The sequence below is a fragment of the Miniopterus schreibersii genome (assembly GCF_964146895.1).
Source record: "Miniopterus schreibersii genome assembly, chromosome: 5".
Lineage (NCBI taxonomy): Eukaryota > Metazoa > Chordata > Mammalia > Chiroptera > Miniopteridae > Miniopterus > Miniopterus schreibersii.
In genome coordinates this window covers 36074978-36094748 of record NC_138106.1, presented here as the reverse complement: position 1 = coordinate 36094748, position 19771 = coordinate 36074978, and the positions used below count along the sequence as shown (strand labels likewise).

Below are 19771 nucleotides of genomic sequence, written 5' to 3'. Positions count from 1 at the left end.
CTCACTGCATCCAACCCCATTTTATAGGTGAGACCTTGGAACCAGAAAGGACTCCCCAGCTATAAACAGCTTTAAAACCCAGGACCTTCTCCACGGAAAAGGGATTTGGAACACATTTCTGGTAGGAAAGCAAAACTAGCCAAGTGTATGCTGGTAAGTACCCCACAGCTATTTGTCCCCCTCCCCTCCTAATCAACAGGGCACCCAACCACATCCACTTTGAGGGCCAAACCCTCCAAGAAAGTGATTCCCAGCTCCCGTAATCATGGACAGGGGAAGAGGCAAGAGAGGTGCCAAGTTGTAGGAAAACTGTGCTGTAGTGCCAGCTCTGGAAAGGAGGCTGCCCACCAATCCATACCCGTTCTCCAGAGGGAGAAGGCCATAAAGCAGAGAGGCAGTGAGCTTAATTGAATTCATGTTTAATAATTACAGGCACCGTGCCCCCCCTTCCCCCTGCCCAAGCAGCAGCAGGGGTGGTGCAGGGGCTGGGGCATATGCCCCCAGCAGCGAGGACGGCAGTCCCAAGAGTGATTTTCAGAAAATAAAAAAAGGACCCCAGGGGCAGGCAGTGGTGCCCCCCCCAAGACACACCAAATTTCAAGACTTTATATATAATATATCTCTGTGCCCCAGGGGGGAGTAGAGGGACACCTGGCAGCATCCTGGAGGGGGTCCCAGGCAGCCCCAAGCCATCCTGCCTCTTCAGCCACTTTATTAGCTCAGACACATCGCACTACAGGCACCCACTGCCACCGCCGCTGCTGCTGACCCCCCTGCAGTCCGGGCAGCTGGCTGGGCCATCCGAGTGTCCACGGGGTTCCAAGTCCCCGACCCCAACCGGCCCTCAGTTGTGGTCGGACTCCTCGTCCCCCTCACGAAGCCACTTGAAGAAGCCTGTGACAGATTTAAGGGCCACGCCCTTGCCCTGCTGCTCAGCGGGGTCCTTGCTACTCTCCCAGCTGTAGAAGGCATCCTCCTTCAGCACGTCCTCATCGTACAACGCATCAAAGAACATCCGAAGCAGGTCTGCAAATAGGCAGGACAGATATAAGAGGTGTGCTGCCCACAGCTACCCCATCCCACCCCCAGGAATCCCTCCCTCCGAAGCTCCACTGTTAAAACAAGGCTCTTGACCCACTGTCCAGACAGTTGTATGTTTGACCATTTCAGAGTAACTAGGTCTTTGACAGGATGCTAATCTCATGACCGAGGAGACTGGCATGCAGGAATGAACCGCTTAGCCAAATCTTACAAATCTGCCTAGCTTCACTCACCTCGGCAGCTTCAAATTTCTTCACTCATGATACATTTAATGGGGGGGAAAAAATCTGTAAAATTGGTACTCCTGAATTTGGGGAATCACAAAAGTCCCAAATATATCACTCACAAGTCAAGGGTATAACCCAGAACATCCACTGGCCCCCATTACAGATCTGGACAAACCTGACCCCAACTTCCTCTTACTTTCCCATCTCCTGAACACATATACCCTCTCTGGCCTTGACACTTTTATGTGTGCTACATCTTTTGCTGGGAACAGCCTTTCTTTTGTCACCTTCCTAGTGAATTCCTTTGGGCTCAACTCAAGCACCCCTGCTCTGACCCTTTTCTCCCTCACCCCTAGCCTACCCAAGCACTTGTCCAATAACCCTGAACACAATCTACTTCCTTCCCCACACTGCACTGCCAGTATTTCCAAAGCAACTTGACATTCCTAACGGCAAAAGGAGGCTGAATAGTGAATATACTACTTCTGAATAAAGAAATGAATATTGCCCTGACTGGGTAGCTTGGTTGGTTAGAGCATCATCCCAATACACCAAGGTTGTGGGTTCAATCCCCGGTCAGAGCACATACAAAAATCAACCAATGAATGCATAAATAAGTGGAACAAACAAATCAATGTTTCTCTCTCTCTCTAGAGAAGCTACAAGCCAGGATGTTCCCTGGAGCACACATACCCTCAAATCTACAAGTGCATCCCTGTGGACAGCCTCCCACCCCCATCCCACAGTAATGGCAGCAGTACATCATTTATCCCAAATTTGTGCTCCAAATCCTATGTACACCCATCCTGGGGATCCTATACAATCAATTATTCACTCTGCACTGTATTTTCAAGCCCATGTTTCTCCCATCTCAACACAAAAGGCCTCCTTTACAACTACTTTCTCTTATAACCAAAGTATTTTTGTCTTTTGACCAGAGACTGAATTCAAAGATTTTTGTCTACATTTGGTTTTCCTTTCTCAGTCAAGTATTACTCAGTCCTTTTCCATTAAGAGCCTGCCCCATGCTCCACCAAATGATACTGCCAGGGTGGCTTCCATGTTTTTAAACTGCAGAAACCCTTAACTTTCAGGTCTCCTCTCATGGAGCTCTTAAGCAGCAGCTAGCATTACTGACCACTTCCCCCTCCTAAAATTACTGCCCATTATAGGGCCATCTTCCTTTGGTCCTTATCTGTGGGTCCTTCACCTGAAGGCTCTATCTCAGGTCCTCATCACTCTCTCAAGCAATCATGTATCTTCTTGTGACTTGCATGTGTTGTTGCCCTGTGTTAGCAACTCAGAGAGACATCCAGCCCTGACCTCTTCCCTTCCAAATGAATTCTAGCTGTCTACCAACATCTCTGATTACCCAACCCACAGACCAAAAACTCAATATGGCCAAGCTCAACTTGATCCAGTGTTCTCTACCACCCAGTGGATGGTACCACACTATCACCTCACCTACTAAAAAACCATCTGGGAGGCATATGACTTCCGATCTCTCATCACCCTATCTCAGGCCAGTGTATATCTCGAACCTGCCCAGTCCTCTCCCAACTTCACAGCCACCAACCAGACTGAGCCACTACCAACACACTCCTGATTGGCTGATCCTACCGCATTTACACTCACCTCCATTCCAAACCACTCTTCCTCTAATAGCCAGGATAATCTAAAAACTGAATTAGAATTTTTTAATTCCTTGCTTAAAATTCCTCAAAGGTCTCTTCCTGTCTTTAGGCTAAAGACCAAAACTCATCCGATGGTTCACACAGACCTGTGTGACACAGCTGGTGTCATCTCTCCAACCCCATTTTGCCTCATGACTGGTTACTATGCTCTCCCACAATGGTCTTCCTTCAAGTTCTTTTACCTTGTGTCCAGTTCTTCCTACCTCATGACCTTCTACACATAGTTCTCCTTTGTTCCAAGTCTCCCCCCCATTTGTCACTTCACTTCCATTTGTCACTTATCCCTTAAACTAGGTATACTCCCCCAGAGGGCACGGGAACCCCGCAGGACCCATCTTCCAATACTCATCACTGCTACAGATTCCGGCCAACATGGGAACTGTGCTTGATGTACTCATTGCTAATATCTCAGGCCCCCGGACATACCTATCTGCGGAATGCATAACCTCAGGCATGTTAACCTAACACTAAGTCTCCCAAAATGGAAAAGAGAACACCATCTATTCTAAACAATGGTTATGAGATTAAATGAGGCAACAAAGCATCTCAATCCTGTGCCAGGCAGAGGGAAACATTATCATTTATCAGCTCTGTACTCCTGGCATCTAACGGTTGGCTAAGCACAAAACAGGTAGTCAACCTTCGAGGCTGAGTCTAACTCCTCCCATTTGTAGACAAGGAAACAAACACTAGAGGGAAGGAATCAACCATCAGAACATTTTGCTCTCCAATGACCACCCACCTTTCCATGGCTGCCCCCGCTATCTGGCAGTTCTTCTACCCCACCCCCAACCCTCCAGCCTGGCTCTTACTGGGGGGCTGTTCTAAGGTCACTACAAGGGCCTGGAGGGCATAGAGTGCCTGCAGCTCCTTCTGCTCATCACATAGGTATTTCTGTAGCAGTTTCTCTCGTGCTTTCAGCACCGCAACATCCACTCGGAGGGGATTCTCAACTACAGGAAGAAAGACAGGGATAAGTGGAATAATGCACCCTCATTCTGGTTCAGAACTAGGAGGCAAAGACCAAAACCTCCCTCCCTCCATTTGTCTGTTGGGCCCACCCTTGCCCCACCATGTCCCTGGCTCCTCTTACAGACAATTGCAGAATAGCAGACAGTTTTCATGAGGGCTCGAACTAATGTGTTGGATGCTATCTGCTGCTCAGTCAGGTTGGCCTATGCAGGAGAAAGAAAACACATGGCCCATAAATTCTGAATTCTGCCCCCACCACCACACCAAGAACGACTTCTCTTTTATCCTGCTTTCCCATTATCAAGAGAAACATACCTCTATCCAGTCAAACACCTGCTGGTTACTACTGTTCTCCTTCAACAGCTTCTCCAGCTGCCTGCTCAGCTCCTCAGAGGAGAGCAACCTCTGGCCAGGGGCTTCTGACTCCTCTCCCAGGGTATACTCCACCTTCTGCAACAAAAACAGCCAACAGTCAAGAGGTAAGCGCACCATGTGACTGAGATAAGGGAAGGAAAAGACCAGCAAGCCCCAAATGGAGTTATCCTAATTCCAGCCGCAAACCTGTTCAGTGACGAATGTACCAACATCCTGGCCTTCTGGTAGAAATTCTTTCCAGCTGAGTCCAGCTTCTCGCCACAGCGCCCCCACCTTTTGGGGACCCTGGAAAACACAAGACCAACTCAGCAACTCCGCTCTCTCTCTAAGAATCAAACACCACCACAAATGGCATCCACCAAATATTTACTAAAAGGCCACTCGGTGCTAGACAGAAACTCAGGATGCTATAGAGGTACTAACAGGCAGTCCCTCCATGATTAGTCTAGTAGTACCAGGCATAGACATCAGTCATAGACACAAGAACTCATCCACAATAATACTGCGGGTTGGGGGAAATGGCCTAAGAGGCTCCAAGAAAGATATCAAGATTCTCAAAGAATTACTGGACCATCAAAGGTAAACAACCAAATCCAAATATACATCTCATCCCAGCCTTCCACACTCATCAATATTTTTTTCTAAAATAGTTTAGTTTTTCACTACTTTAAGTAACAAATGCTTTTGGGAAAGGACAACTAACAAGTACATTTATTTGGTTCCAAAGTCCAGAAAGTTTTAGAAGCATATATACCCACCCACCCCCAACACAAATCAGAATCCTCATATAAACAGCAGGCTGAACCCATATTCTCTACAAGGCAAGAGTTTCTGAAGGTATCACTTTTATAATAACGTGTATTCAAAATAATGACATCAACCCTTAAGGTTATTATAGTTCATGAATTTTAAGGATGCCCATTTTAACACTACTAAAATGGAGTTCTCGCAGTTGAAATATTACATTTAATATGACTGTCTTTTTTTTTCCTTAGCAGAGCATAAATACATCCTATAATCTACGTCACCTTAGATTCAATGAAAATATATAAGTAATTCAATATGCTTTTCCTTTTTTTTAAACAGAAATTATCCTGGTACATATTCCTACCTAAAAGGATTAATATGAAGCTGAAAGAACAATTCCTTTCAATTGACAGCCTCATTCCTCTGGGCTACAGGTAGCTGAACTCTTCTGAAACTGTACTTTCCAACCTCACTACTACTAAGCACCACACGCAGCTTGCCTTTCCACCTTTCCACCTGCTAGTCACCAATTAACTTTCACACCAGGTAGCTTTAGTGCCTTTCCAGGGAAGTATACTGTCAGGAACACTATCAATCAAGACACTCCTTTGCAACCTCACAGTACACTTGATCTCAACCACTATATTTCATGTTTAACTTCACACAGTTGTTTTTAAGCTGAAATTTATTTTTTTTTTCCCCCTCTTCCAACTTCTTTCCTGTGTTTTATTCACGGTTGTATTATCAATGCCCACTATGTAGTAAATGTTGGTGTGTGTTTTTATCTTTTTTTCCCCCAAAAAAAACTATATGAATGAATGAATCAATCAATCAATCAAGGGTCTAGGGTCCTAGATTCCCATTCTCCAACCTTGGCCAGAACTCATAAAAGGAACTGGTCTGAGGGAATACCAGCCTCTCTCAAATACTAACACAGCACTACCATCTACCCCCATTAACTCCATCCCACCAAAGGACCATGAGAGGCTCCAGTGTCACCACAAGTAGCCAAAACCACACAGTGGAAAGAGCAATCCTGAACACATCACCCATGGAAGGCTCTCACTCACCATGCTTTTGCAAAGGAGCCCCAGGATCTCCAGCAACAGGGAAGCAGCTTTGCCCAGGGGCCTCAGGGGTTTTGTAATCTCCCTATAAGAAAACTCCAGTGTTGACAGCCTCCAAAGCCCTCAACATACTACCCAACCCCTCCCCAAACCAGCCCTCCCCTGACCACCACCCCTCCCTCTCCACTCCCCCTTCTTCCTGTCTCACCTGAACAGCTCCCCCATGGGTATTCCACCGTCCTGCAGAATTGGTGTCACCAGTTCTGCTAGGTAGAGCCACACGTGTGGGATGTCAATTTCCACATCTTCAGCCAATTCTAGGATTTCAAACAGCCTGCAAAGGGAATTCAAAGTCAGGGCATTCTAGGAAAGAAGAGCCAAGAGTCCACCCTCCTTCTGCGGCAACAAGGCATGACTAAAGGATCAACTGTGAAGCCCATCAGGAACACTTCCTAAATATGGGGCAATTATCTCAAGCTAAGAACACCTTTTTGTCCTTAGATGGCTCAACCTCCCATCCCTGCCAAAAATAATGTTCACCAGGATAGTTGAGGAGCCTACGTTTCCCCCCCAAGGTTCCACCGGTGCTACAAAGAATGGAAATGTGTGGGTTTGTAAAAGTGAAGGTGTCACAGAAGTCGGTCATACCCTTGATAGTACTGAGCAGTGGAAAGGTGCCCAGCACAGAGCAGCTGGTACAACAGCTGCCCCATATGTTCACGAGTAATGGGACTGCGCTCCAGTGTGGACTCGATGCCATGCCGCACAAAGATGAAAAGCAGGGAAGGTGAGGCCAGCTCCTGCACACACTGCACTGCCTCCTGCAGGGGACACAGAGTATAAGAGAAAGTGAGCAGTCAGTGTCTGTCCCAGACCCTACACTGTATACCAGGCAGCATAGGATCTCTGCCCACTCTGCCATCACTCAGACCCTTCCCAATACCAACCTTCATGTCATTGAGATGGAGATATTCCTCAATGATGGCCTTGGATTTCTTCCCCATCTCCTCTTCTGAGAGTGCAGGCTTTGGGGGGCTCATGGGAGGCAGAGTGGCTTCTCGCTTCACTGAGGGGGTATAAAACAGATCAGAGACTCTTTAGTTCCAGTCTTTCCTGCAAACATCTGGAGCTCTGAAGGACTATCTAGGGACTGGCTAGTCCCAAACTAGCCCACACCATTCCCTTCCCTTCCTCTGTAAACCCCTTACCAGCATCCCGCCCGCGGTCCCGATCCTCTGAGAGACTGGCTGCCTTGCGCAAACCCTCAGGCTGGGAAGGTCGCTCTCTACTCCGTTCCTCCACTTCCTTGCTGAAGCTCCGCTTGGTACCAGGTGTCCGAGAGCGATCAAGCCGGTCCCCACGATCACCTCCCCGTTCACTCCGCTCTAGGCGGTCTCCCCGGTCCCCAGCTTTCTCACCTCGTTCCCGACTCAAGCTACTCCTGGAAGAAAGGCACATCGTCTTTAAATAGAGGCACTCTCTTGCCCGGCCGGGCATGGCTCAGCAGTTGAGCATCGACCTAGGATCCAGGAGATCGGGGTTCGATTCCCAGTCAGGGCACATGCCCGGGTTGCGGGCTAGGCGGCCGATCAATGACTCTCTCATCATTGATGTTTCTATCTCTCTCTCTCTGCCTTCCTTTCCTCTCTCTGAAATCAATAAAGATCTGTTTAAAAAATAAATGAATAAATAAAAAATAAAAATAAAATAAATAGAGGCACTCTCTATTTAAAACTACCCAACATGCTGAGCAACCATCAGGCCTTGTTCTTGGCATCAGGAATATGCCCCATGCTCAGCTAGGGCCTCTGAGCATTACAGTTATGTGTGAGGATTCCCATGGCAATAACCCAAACCCAATCATGGTATCCTCCGTGTGTGTGAAAAACAGACACTTAGGAAACCTCACCTCTGGGCCACACGTCTGTTTTCTGTGCTTTCTGTAGGTGCTGCTTGTTGAAGGGCTGAGAAGCGATTCAAGGTACTAGTAGCTGGACGAGCAGCTTCTGATGCTGGGGAGGCAGAAAATGATGATTAAAATCTATTTTCTTACATCCTCTCCCCTACTTTTCAGCTTAGGACACTTGATCCTAAGCCCCAACACTAAAGCAGTTCAGTCCTTAGTCCCTCCAAGTAGTACACGACTCCTGTATTACCTAACCACTCTATACGGAAAGCCTCCCACATACACAAGGAGAAAAACCTCCCATACAGACAAGGCTCTACCCTCGAGAGAGCTCATTAACCACCACCTAGCTCTTCACAGTGGCCTCCATACCTGCATCAGAGGGCTTTGCTCCTGAGCCTCCACTGCTGCCCTTGCCCCAGCTCAATCGCCCTCCAGGTGCAAAGAGCTGATTGTTAGAATCAATAGAGCCAGGCTGAGGAAGGAAAGGGAGTGAAGAGTCATGGGTCTGATCTGGCCAAAGCCCCCAGCCACACACAGCCACGAACAGCCTAGAACAGGGGCCAGGCAAACCTTTCCTATAAAGGGCGAGATAGTAAATATTTTAGGCTTTGCAGCCACAGTTTCTATTTCAACTACTCAACACTGCTGTTGTCACACAAAAGCAGTCAGAGGATAAAGGAAATGAATGTGGCTAAGTTCCAATAAAACTATGGACAATGAAATTTAAATTTTATATAATTTCACATCACATAATAGCACTCACTTATTTTCAACCATTAAAAAATATAAAAACCATTCTTAACCTGGGGGGTGAACAAAACAGGGAATAGACCTAATTTGGTGTGTATGTCAGTCAGTTTGCTGAACACACAAGTGGCCCGGACCAATGTGATCACATCCCCTACAGTTGGCAGTCCTGTCTCTAGTAATCTAACCCATTCAGCTGTCACTTACCCAACCTCAGAGAATGAGGGGACTAAGACCCAAATTGTGTTTAATGCCTACCTTGATCCCTCTTTACCCTATTACTAACACCCCCTCCAATATACACAACCCTACCTTTGTGATCTTGGTAAGTCGGGAGGTGTCAATAGGGCGGCTGCCCTTACTGATGGGGACTGTGTTCCAGCCACCACCATCATCTACAAGTGGAAGGCCGCGGCCTGGGACAAAAAGGAGAAAATATTGAAATGGTGAGTAAGGCCTAAGAGCCTTGTCCCCTTGGAGTGACCCCAGTTTCACTTCCTCAGATCCTCAGTTCCATCATGGGGTCTCAGTGGCCCAGACACGTGGCACTAACAAGAAGTCATCAATGGAAAGCACAACCCCTCACATTGCCCCCTCTCAATCGTAGTCTCAAACTCACTGATAGGTGGGCCTGGAGGGCCACCCCGACGCTTGTCGCTGCCCTTGGCCATTAGCTGCTGCACTTTTATGTGCTCCCGATGCTCCTCCATCTCTGCCTCCTTATGGATCTGGTCAATGGTCTTGGGACCCTGATCCCCTCGGCGCGGCACCCAATTGCTCTGTGGGAACAGGAAGCCAGTCACAAGATAATTACATCAGAGAGACCAGACCAAAGCAGTCAGGGACTGGGGACTGTGAGGTCAGAGGCAGCAAACTAGCAGTGGGAAGGAAGAAACACACACCCTTCGCAGGTCCAGCACATCTTGCAACATAAAACGGATTCGGGATGAAGTCTTCTTTTCCTTAATTATTTTTTCCATCTGGTTGAAATACTGATCCATTCGTGGCTAGGGAAAAGCAAAGGGATCAGACCAAAAACTTCTAATTCCTCACCTCCAGCTATAGGCCCTCAGCCCCATCACTGTGGTTCAGTGGCCCAGACATGATAGCCCAACAGGGAGTTTGTCAGCAGACAGCAGGCCTCATGTACTTCAGCTTGTCCCCCTCCAAATCCCAAGACCCCTACCTTGGCTTTTTCAAAGTCCAGGTCTTTGCCAATGGTGGTGAGCAGACGGCAAAGGCATTCAAGGGACTCTTCGTCGTGGTTCTTAAGTAGTTTAACTACACAGTCATGCATTATTGCCTCTGTTAACATCTTCAGCTTGAACAACTCCCCAATAAACTTGATATTTCCTAAAGAGCGTCGCCGGGCTATGTCTCGAGCCTCTTCCAGCTCTTCCTTCAGGCGTCCCCGTTCCTCTGCCTGGCAGTCATGGGACAGAAATCACATCAAAAAGATACCCAGCCACATGGCTAAAACCCTTTCCTCCACTATCTGGATTTGTACCCAGCAACAAGCACTGATGTCCCCAGGCAGAGAAACCCTTAAACCACTATTTCAACCCCCAATTCTACAGCTAAGTAGCATCTGGATAAGCAGCAGAGTTAGTAGTTTTCTCTCACCGTAGCAGCTTCATCCATCTCTTTTTGCTTCTTCTCAAAAACTTCATCATCATCTTTATCTTTTTCAAACTCCTTCTGACATCGATTCAACAACAGTTTTCGAAAGTTTACAGTCACTGTTGGCTTTTCTGTAGTGGGCACTTTCAGCTGTATGTCAAAGAGACCGTCACATTTAGGTTAGTACAGGGCAGGGAAGACCCCCCCCCCCCCCCCAGAGAGTCTTTAACTACCTAACCCAGGAAGACCTCCAGCTCTGGCTCTGCCTCCTCTTGGCTGCCATCAACAACACAGATGAAGAGAACCAAGAAGCTGGATTCAAGGAGGAGGAGACCAGACCACAAGATTTAGAAAATAGTGGAAACTAACCGCCATGAGGCAACGGCACATGTTGGCGTAGGCCACAGAGAAGTTGGGCTCTGAAATGGCCTTCTCAAAAATGAGGTCAATGACCCCTTTCAGGCGTTCCTCCGTGTCGATGGCCAGCTGCGTCACTTGCTTCATCAACTGCTGGAACATCTGGGGTGTCAGCTTATTAAGAATGGAGCGCACCCTACGGAACAGGTCCTGGTGGGGAGAGGGAACAGAGGATCCAGTGAGGTTCTCAAAAGAGGAGGCCACTGGGAGGGACGGAAGAGGGTAGTGATGAGGATGGACAGAAGCACAAAGGCAAAGTTGGCTTAGCAAACCCTAAAGAAAAGGAATGGAGACCAAAACAAGAACTTGCTGGTACCTGGGTTTTGCTGCCATCAGCATCCTCTTCCCCTCGGTCCTTATCAGCTGCTGTCCGCTTGCTGCTTGGTTTCCAGGCCTTCTCTGCTTTGTTCAGCTTTATATCTTCTGTCATTAACACTGGGACAATGATCTTGCGTGGCTCCTTTCGAGGGCCCTGCTGAGAGCGCCGGGGTCCCAGACCAGGCTGCTAAGCAAGGGGTAAGGATAAAAGATACAGTAGTCAGCACACCTGAGACACCACTACCACACATCTCCAAGGCAGACTTCTCATTCCCCAACGAGATACAGAGGGCCACATATCCCCACTCCCCTTGCCCATCTGCCCCTCTAACCAGTCCCACTCACCGGCCCTCGGGGCAGCTCCCCACCTGGCCCACCCCTTGGGGGCCCACGGATGCTGAGGGCTGGTCGGCCAAGGTTGGCAAAGGATGGAGTAAAGTCTGGGCCACAATTTATGCCCTGAAGTCTAGCAGGATCCAGTGGCCGCAGTGGTGTTTTATTGGCCTGTGAAGAGAGAGAAGGTATCAGAAACAGGCTAGTGTTACTCACAGCTCTTTCAAGATGTCAGGCTCCTGCCCAGCCAGCCAGTCTATATAAACTTAGCCTCCCCCTCAAGCCCACCAACCTTATCCAACACCACATCACTGATATGGGGCAGTCCCTCCGGCTTCTGCATACTGGCAAAGATGAACTGAAAGCCAAGCAGGAACTCACGGTCATAACGCTTTTTCTCCTCAAGGTTTAGAGGCTTCCACTGATCTGTAAGAAGACAGATGAACCAACCATACTGTTGTCTCCTGGGGCCCTGACAAGAGTACTCAGCTCTCTCAACCCTTCCTTCATCATACCTGACTTGTATTCATACTTCTGTTCCCCAGGTTGGATGTTCTCAGCATTGTGAATTTTGTCTTCCTTTGAGTCCCAGGTCTCATCTGCTTCCTCAGGCCGTGGGGGCACACTGCTGGCCTCAGGCTCTGGACCAGGGTTGCTGCCTACAGAAGGCTGATTTTCTACCTCTGGTACTCCCGGGTTCGCCTATAACCACAGAACATTCCATTTGGTTGCAGTTTGACCACTGTTCCATACCCAAACTCTGCCCTCTGCTACTATCTGCTCCCTTACCTCCTTGAAGGCATCCAGAAGGTCTCCTACAGCTTCTTTCTTATTGAGCTCCTTAATTTTCCGTCTCCTCTTTGGCACAGACACTGCCACTATTTAGGGGGGAAAAAGAAGTAGGAATAACTTACGTAGTACCCCTAACTCCTAGGGGGAAAAAGCAGCCATCACACCCCCTCCCTAGACTTAAAATTCTTTAATCTAGCTGTTAGTTTCCATCACAGAGCTTCTGACCCAGACATAATGGCATAAATGAGAGATCATCAATAAGCAGAAAGAACCACACCCTCCAGCCTGACCCACCTCTACCATCCAGCCACACCTTACCTGGGGTGGCTGCTGCTGCCTCCAAATTCTGGGACAGATGGGCTGGAATAGGGGTACTATCTGGGGGGAGCAGTTCCTCTCCTCCCTTCTCACTCTCCGCTTCTCCTGCTTCTCCCTCTTCGTCCTCTTCCTCTTCTTCTTCCTCCATTTCCTCCTCTGGAGCAGGGGAAGTCACTGGAGGTGCCATAGCTGGAGTGGCAGAGAGCACAGTGGGGGGAGCCACTGGTGCTGTAACTTCCTTGGCCTGCTCCTTTGGCTCACTGACTGGGCTTAAGTCCACAGCTGGTGGCGAGGGGGCTCCATTGAGCAGTTCCTCAGGTTGGGCAGTTGGAGCAATGGGCGTGGGGGATTCAGAGGGACAAGCAGGGGGAGGGAGAGGAGAAATCTCTGGGTTGGACTCCAGCTCTGGTTCTAGATCCTCAGATGGGACCGTGCCATTAGGTTCAGGAAGAATTTCCACCTTGGGAGATGCCAGGGGGATGGAAACCTGGAGAGGACTGGAAGAGAACTCAGATTCTGGAATTGGTTTGCTAAGCGTCACTTCTACTTCCAGTATGGGTTCAGCGAGGGGAGTGGGTTCTGGAGAGATGCAATATGGCTCCCCAGTTTCACGGGGCAAGGGGGTTGATTCTTCTACAGACATCTGTATCATTCCCGTTGTCATAGTGTCCCCAGGAATAGAGAGGACTGCGAGATTAGGCTCAGATCCTGGTTCCAAAATTGGGGGTGGTGATGGGGTTGGAGAAGGTGATGAAGGCTGGGATTCTGAAGGGCTATGCTCTGTGCCAGGCAGCCCTGGCCGGCCCCCAATGATCGCTCCCTGTGACCGGTCATCTGCACCACAGGAAGAATGAGTAATTAAAGGCAAGTCCTTCATTGCTGCTGTTCCTCCACCTCCGCCTCCCAGCCAAGGCATTCCCAACCTACCACTCCCCTTCCTCAATCTTCTCCCACCTAAGCCTTTTCCCTTTTCAACCAAAGCCCAACCTAGCCTCAAAATCCACTACCTGAAACCTAAGTCATTCTTCTCTGGCACCTGATTCAAGTCACCACCCATCTCCTCAGCATTTTAGACTGTTACACTCCTCTTCCCCATAAAAGCTCTGCCCCACATGCTTACATACCTGGCCGGACAACGACAGCAACCTGGGGAGTCTCCCCATTAGCTTGAGGCTCCAGACCGACTCCCGTCTGCAGGACACAAAGGGTTACCAACTTTGCCCTGAAGAGTCCCACAACCCTTCTTTACTAGAGCCATTTCTACTTTAGCTCTGCCTAGAAATCCAGGAAAGCAGGGAAATAAATCCCTTAGTTGAAGGAAAAGACCACAGGACTTGGGAGTCCAGGGCATAATAGCCATCCCAGCCATGGCATTACTTATCAGACAATACCTGGGGAGGAGTGGGTGTGGAGGCGGTTCGGGCCCCAGACATGATTTCCTCCGTGATATCCTTCCCTCCTTGGTTTGGATCTCGAATTCGGATCTGGGGAAAGAAAGCTACAGGATGAGTGGAAAGCAGGAGGAGCCCACCTCTCCACCCTGCCCCACACCTAAGACTCCAGGCCAACCCTCCACCCTCCCACTGGGAAGCAGGTGGGTGGGTGCCGGAAACCCTGTGAGTTCTACTGTCAACCCATCGGGCTGCTCTTGTAGCCCCTGCCCTGGTCCCCACCCCTAAGACACCCTTGACCTCACAGAGCAGCCCTGTACATCACAATGCCCCTCCCTCCCTCATTCCTGCCCCACCAACAATCCCCAAGTCAGTGGCTACACACCCTAGGGCCCAGGACCCCCGTCTAGCACCCATACAGCTCACTTGTGGCTAGTCGGCCTGATCTCTGGGGGCAGGGCCCAGACCCAGTGGGTGGAGCCAGGGTGACTCAGCGGCTTCCCCAGCCCTGGCACCCTATTCTGGGCACCACGCCCAGGGCTTGAGGATTGAGCAGAGGCGGAGGCCTCAAGAGCTTCCAGGACTAGGGGGTGGGGGTGGGGCCATAGAAAACTAACCATTTCTAAAGCAAGCCACCAGAAACCTAAAACCAAACATAGATTTTATGGACACCAGAACCCAGGTCTCTCAGGAATTTCCCCACTAGCCACTTTAGCCTTCCCATGAGCTTCTTCTACACTAACCTTAACACCGTACAAAAAACCTGAGCACTTCACAGATCCCCATTCTTTGCCCACTTCAACTGAAGATCTCCTTCCCTCAACTTCCTGCTCCCTGACCCACAATGCGCCTGACCTTGATTCTCCCTTTCCAAGATGTCCTAGAGCCCCTTGTTGCTACTCACCGTTTTCCGCTCCCTCTTGGGAGCAATCTGGGGTGGCTGGTTCATCAAAACTGGGGCGGGGGCCACACCAGTGGGAAACTGCTGCACACCCTGGGCTGGATAGTAGGTGCCAGCTTGGGGAGGGAAAGGGGGACGACGACACACGGAAAGGAAGAATGGTGGCAGCGTCAGGGCACAACCATATACAAATGCCTGCTTGAGCACCTCCCAGCCCCACAACCTCTCATCACCCACAGCCGGCCCCTTGCCCTGCCCCACCCTCCTCCCCAAGGGAATAGGTGTCTATCAAAGCAGGGGAACCAGTCTGAGCTGCGTTTACAAGAATTCCTGACACTGGCACACACACCCCTTATAGGCAGGGACTCGTTCCCCATCACACACGAGCCACCAGGATTCTGTCTATTCCTCTTCTACCTAGTAACATGTTTTATGTACCCCACCTTGAGCACCACATACACATATACTGAGGGAGCAGTAACTACTTAACCTGAAACAGAATCAGGTCTTTGGCTGGGAATGAAAAAAAGAGATTTGCCAACCCTATCTACTCAACCTGAGTCCAGTTCCAGTCTCCAGCCCTTTGTGCAGGAGCAAGGAAATGAAAAGTAACATTATGAACCGGGTCCAGGATGAGGAAAAATTAATTCCTTAAAGCAGTGGTCTCCATTGGAATGGAATGGTTTCCAAATGGAATGCATTCTTTAATCTCATCCATAATCCCCACTTGTTTTTCACAAGCAACATAAGTATTGTTTAAATTATGCAAGCATATAAATAAACAAAAACATAACATGTGTTAGAGGTACATAACCAAAATTTTCCCTGATAGATGATCAAAAAGTTTTGGAAACTACTGCCATAAAGAACAGACTAATCCTTTCCTAGAATATAAATGAAAAACAGCTACAAAAACCTCCCAAATCCATGTTACATGGGCTCCCCCCCAACCAGAGAAAGAGTGTCACAGGAAATATTTACTAACAGGCCCTCAAACTGGTGCCTGCTCCAATATTCCTTGAGGTGGAGAGGACTTCAACTCTCAGGAGTAGGATAAAATTCCCCACTACCCACACATATCCCTAGTTTCTAAACCAAGAGACAAGCCTATAAAGAATCTTAGGAATTAGTGAGTTTAGATGCTCACTTGTACTCACTCTCACCTGACTCCCTCCCCTGCTTACCATAGGTCCCAAACTCTGTAGGGCTTGCACCCGGATAGAAGCTTGGGGCTCCTGGCTGCACAGGATACTGCTGTGTCGGAACAACATATGTGGAACGCCCCTGGTGAGGGGGAAGGGGAAGGAGGAGGGGAGAGAAGGAGTTGAGGAAGCTGAGTACCATATCACACTACAAAGAGAATGTAGGGCAAGATAGGACAAGCCAACTCTGGACAATGACCAAAGGAAGTCCCACCTCTGGAAAGAGATGGGACTAGAGGGTCCAGATAGGGGAGGTAAGGGTTGGGGTACAAGATTCTGTGGCTTCCAGTCCCCAAGCCTCCAGCCTCACCTGTCCAGGGATGTAGTAGGCCCCCTGGGAGGCTGGGTAGGAGATCTGGGAAGGGATCATCATTACTTGGGATCCAGCAGGGTAGACATGGGCAGCTGGGCCAGGGCGGGCGGGGGCTGCACTCTGCACTCGGGAAGCTGCACTGCTCGGGGGCTGGGCCCGGCTAGGGTAGAAGTGCTGTCAAGAGGGAGGAAGGCAGTTGATATTGGGAAGTGGAGGAAGTGGAGAGCAAAATGGCCACTCTGTAATGTCTCTAGTCTGGAGAGAAGTACTAGGGGTTATGGAGCATGGGGAACAGTCCTTCCAAGACCCACTTGACCAAATGATGGTTAAGTGGCCTCTTGTACTCACACATGCCCTCCACACTGAGGTACACACTTTGAACCCTGTTTATTTTCTCCCTCACTGCCATGCATACTCATTCACCTCCACCAGGCTACCCTTCCACAGAGGCCTAACACCCAGATGCATCATGCCTAAGTAAAGCCATTTTGGACAACATACACCCCAGCATGCACCACTCCACCCTAAGGTACTAAAGGAACTGATCGCTAACATGCAAAGGTCACCTGGTTCCCAGGGACACACTCTGCAAGATTCAGCCCCTAACATGCATCAGTCAGTCGCAGACTGAAGACCTGGACAGCAAACAAGTCCCCACCCTGAGGCCTCCAGTCCTTAGGTCTAGCCCCTGACTAGGATGGAGGGTAAGGTAAGACCAGGAGAGGGTCCAGAATTAGCAAAGGGGGTATTACCTGCAGAGACCTGAATCCTCCCTGAGAGCACATGGGGACAGGAAAGAAGAGAATTATCCCCAAGGTGATTGGGGGCGTGGGGGAGGATGAAGGAAGTAGGACAAGAATCCTCTCACTTAGTGAGGAAAAATTTAGGGAACAGAGAAAGGCAAGCAGCAGCTGGAGTGTTTATCCTGCCATAGTCCAAAGAAAAAGAAGGGAAGGGGAATGGAGCAATGGCAGCCTCCCAGTAAAAGGAGGAAATAGGAAAACAGCAGTTGGCAGCAGAGCTCAAAGCACTGTCCCCAATTCTCATGGTACAAGGACCCCTAGTAATGTCACCCCCACGGACTACATACTCCCCAAGGGGCCATAAGTAATCAACAGTGCAAAGTGCAGAGTCGCATGAAAGAACGCAGAGCAACTATCAGGAAATTGGGGCAGGTACAGGGCCTCCATAGTTTCCATCCCAGGCCCAAGCTGGCTTAAGCTTTCCATAGCTCCCACCCAGGCCCCCTACTCCCATCCCCACGGACCCTCAGGACCCTCACCTGACGGGGCTGAGAAGGCGTGTTCATTTGTGTCGCTTGTGGCGTACTGAACACCACCGGTGCTGTCTGCCCCGGGGGAAACGCTGGCTGAAGGGGGAGACCAGAGTTCAGCAAGAGGGGAAACCCGGGTGGGGCAGAAACCCAAGCTGGTGAAGTAAGGGGGGCAGATCTGTGTCAAGAGCCTCAGCAGTCCACATACCCCCTCCCCATGACAGCCCCTGGGAACAGCCAGGAGCCCTGTCCCAATTTGGCAGCAGGAAACTGCACTTTGCCCTGACACAGATGGGGGTGGGAAAATCCAGAAGGTTGGAACCTGTTCCTGCCCGGCTGCCTGATCTCCCCCACCCCCACCCCAGTCTCTGCTAATTCCTCCCTAATTACCTGTGGGAGTCCGGGGGATGGGGCGGGTGGGGGGCCTGTGGGCTGTGGAGCTTTGTTCATTTCATTTGGTCCACATCAGGGTCCCCCCAACACCTGTTGGGAAAGAGTGGAGCTTGGAAAGGGGAAGGGACCCAAGCTTAAGGCAAATGGAGTGGGGGAGGGGTTAAGGCAAGGGCTAGGTCCCACACTGAGCCCCAGAGGCGCCAAAGGGGTGAAGGAGCAGAAAAGATATAGCTTATGGCCCCACCAACACGATGTCAACCCGCATCACCTCCAACCACCCCCCTGACCTGCTGAAACAACACCCTCACTCACCCCCTCGGTTAAGAATAAGTCCACGGTGCGGCCTACAGGTTCTGGGCATCCGAGGGCCTGGGGTTGGGAGGTGAGGGGTATCAACCTGGCTCCGCGGGGCCCAAGACCAACCAGACCGGAAATTCCAGGTCTCGCTGGCACCAGGCTCCCGGATCATAAACGGAGCTAGCAGCTTCGGCCGTGGTGTCCCCACCCCCCACCTGGGGACACCGGGTTCCGGGCCTGGCCCAGGGGCACACAAGGCACGCCTGCCGCGGGTGGCCACGGGGGCACCCGCGAGGGGCCAGAGGCGAAGCCTGCCGCCGCCCAGAAGTGGAGGCCAGGAAGGGCGGGAGTCGGGCAGTAAAAGCCCAGGCGGGCGGCGGCCGAAGAGGAGCCGGTTTCAAGCGAGGGTCGGCCTGGAGGGCGGGCGGGGCCGGGGGCTCCTCCCTGCCCACCGCTGTCGCCTCCCTCCCCTGCGCCCTCCCTGCGCAGAGCCGGCCAGTGCCAAAGAACAACGTGTCACTTCCCGGCGGCCGGGCCGCAAAGGGGGGAGGGGGCGGCGGGCCGGGAGCGGTAGTGCCTGAGCCCGCGGGGCCTCCTCGGGTCAGACCGTGGTGGCACTTCGCGGCCGGTGAACCTGGCGCCCTCTCAGGCCGCAGGGACCGCATATTCTGGCCCCGCGCTTCCCCACCCCCACCCAGCCGCCAGGCCGGGCCAGGCCGGGCACACGTGGGCCGGGGATCGGGCCCTGGCGGGCGGGGGCCCGGGCTTGAGTCGCGGAGCTAGGGCCCCGGGGCGGCGGCACAGGGTGGCGGGTCCCGGCCCGGATGGCGGCGGATGCGGGGGGAGGGGGTGGGGGGGCCGGGTCGGGCCCGGACATGGCGGCTTTACCTTCAGTCTCCTTCAGTCCGCGCGGCCGAGCCCCACGCAGCCGCACAGACGTAGTCCACAACCATTTCCGGCTCCCCGCACAGATCCCGCTCGGCGGCCACCGCTTCTCCGCAGGCGCAGCCGGCGCCCCCACGTGACCGGCGCAAAGGGCGGAGCCGCGCCGGGCGCCGCGGAGCACATGGGATTTGCTCCGCCTCGTCATGTGACAGCCACTGCCCGCCCCCGTGTCCCCTCCCGAACTTTAGAATGCCCAGACCGACCCCCTAACTCTGAGTCTGTGTTCCGCAGTTCTGTAGTTCATTCATACTTTGAGCCAGCATTTATTGAGTGCATACTAAATGCTAGGCGAAGTGCTGGCTAGGGCTGAAACTACTGAAATTAAAGACTCAGTCCTGCCTAAGTAAATCGTGGTACCAATACGGAAATACGAATTATACAGCCTTTTAAAATAATGTAGATTAGGTCATTGAAAGACCTATTGATGAATGTTATGCCCTGGCAGGTAGCTCAGTTGGTTAGAGTATCGTCTGGATACG

The 19771-nt window shown here is 51.0% G+C and overlaps 1 protein-coding gene across 13 annotated transcripts; it reads right to left on the bottom strand.

The window, feature by feature from the left end:
- Positions 1 to 403: 403 nt before the first annotated feature.
- EIF4G1 (eukaryotic translation initiation factor 4 gamma 1) lies at positions 404 to 19386 on the bottom strand. Of its 13 annotated transcripts, none has more exons than XM_081139219.1 (33): positions 19236 to 19386; positions 18363 to 18419; positions 18048 to 18140; positions 17667 to 17753; positions 16382 to 16558; positions 16054 to 16120; positions 14873 to 14985; positions 13969 to 14061; positions 13702 to 13768; positions 12578 to 13411; positions 12257 to 12345; positions 11983 to 12169; positions 11760 to 11893; positions 11480 to 11638; positions 11133 to 11318; positions 10769 to 10966; positions 10403 to 10549; positions 9966 to 10202; positions 9682 to 9786; positions 9399 to 9558; positions 9092 to 9195; positions 8402 to 8504; positions 8033 to 8135; positions 7332 to 7564; positions 7071 to 7189; positions 6772 to 6944; positions 6332 to 6457; positions 6127 to 6208; positions 4496 to 4594; positions 4250 to 4384; positions 4056 to 4137; positions 3775 to 3915; positions 404 to 1026 (listed from the first exon to the last, which is right to left on the bottom strand). In XM_081139219.1, exons 3-33 carry the CDS (start codon positions 18105 to 18107, stop codon positions 845 to 847), a joined length of 4782 nt encoding a protein of 1593 aa, XP_080995345.1. In that variant the 5' UTR covers positions 18108 to 18140; positions 18363 to 18419; positions 19236 to 19386; the 3' UTR covers positions 404 to 844. The 13 variants fall into 13 exon arrangements, with proteins under 13 accessions (XP_080995345.1, XP_080995346.1, XP_080995334.1 ...); XM_081139220.1 differs by having other exon boundaries at positions 11133 to 11321; positions 16054 to 16153; positions 17667 to 17812; positions 19236 to 19379; XM_081139208.1 differs by having other exon boundaries at positions 11133 to 11321; positions 16054 to 16153; positions 19236 to 19379.
- Between the last annotated feature and the right edge of the window lie 385 nt (positions 19387 to 19771).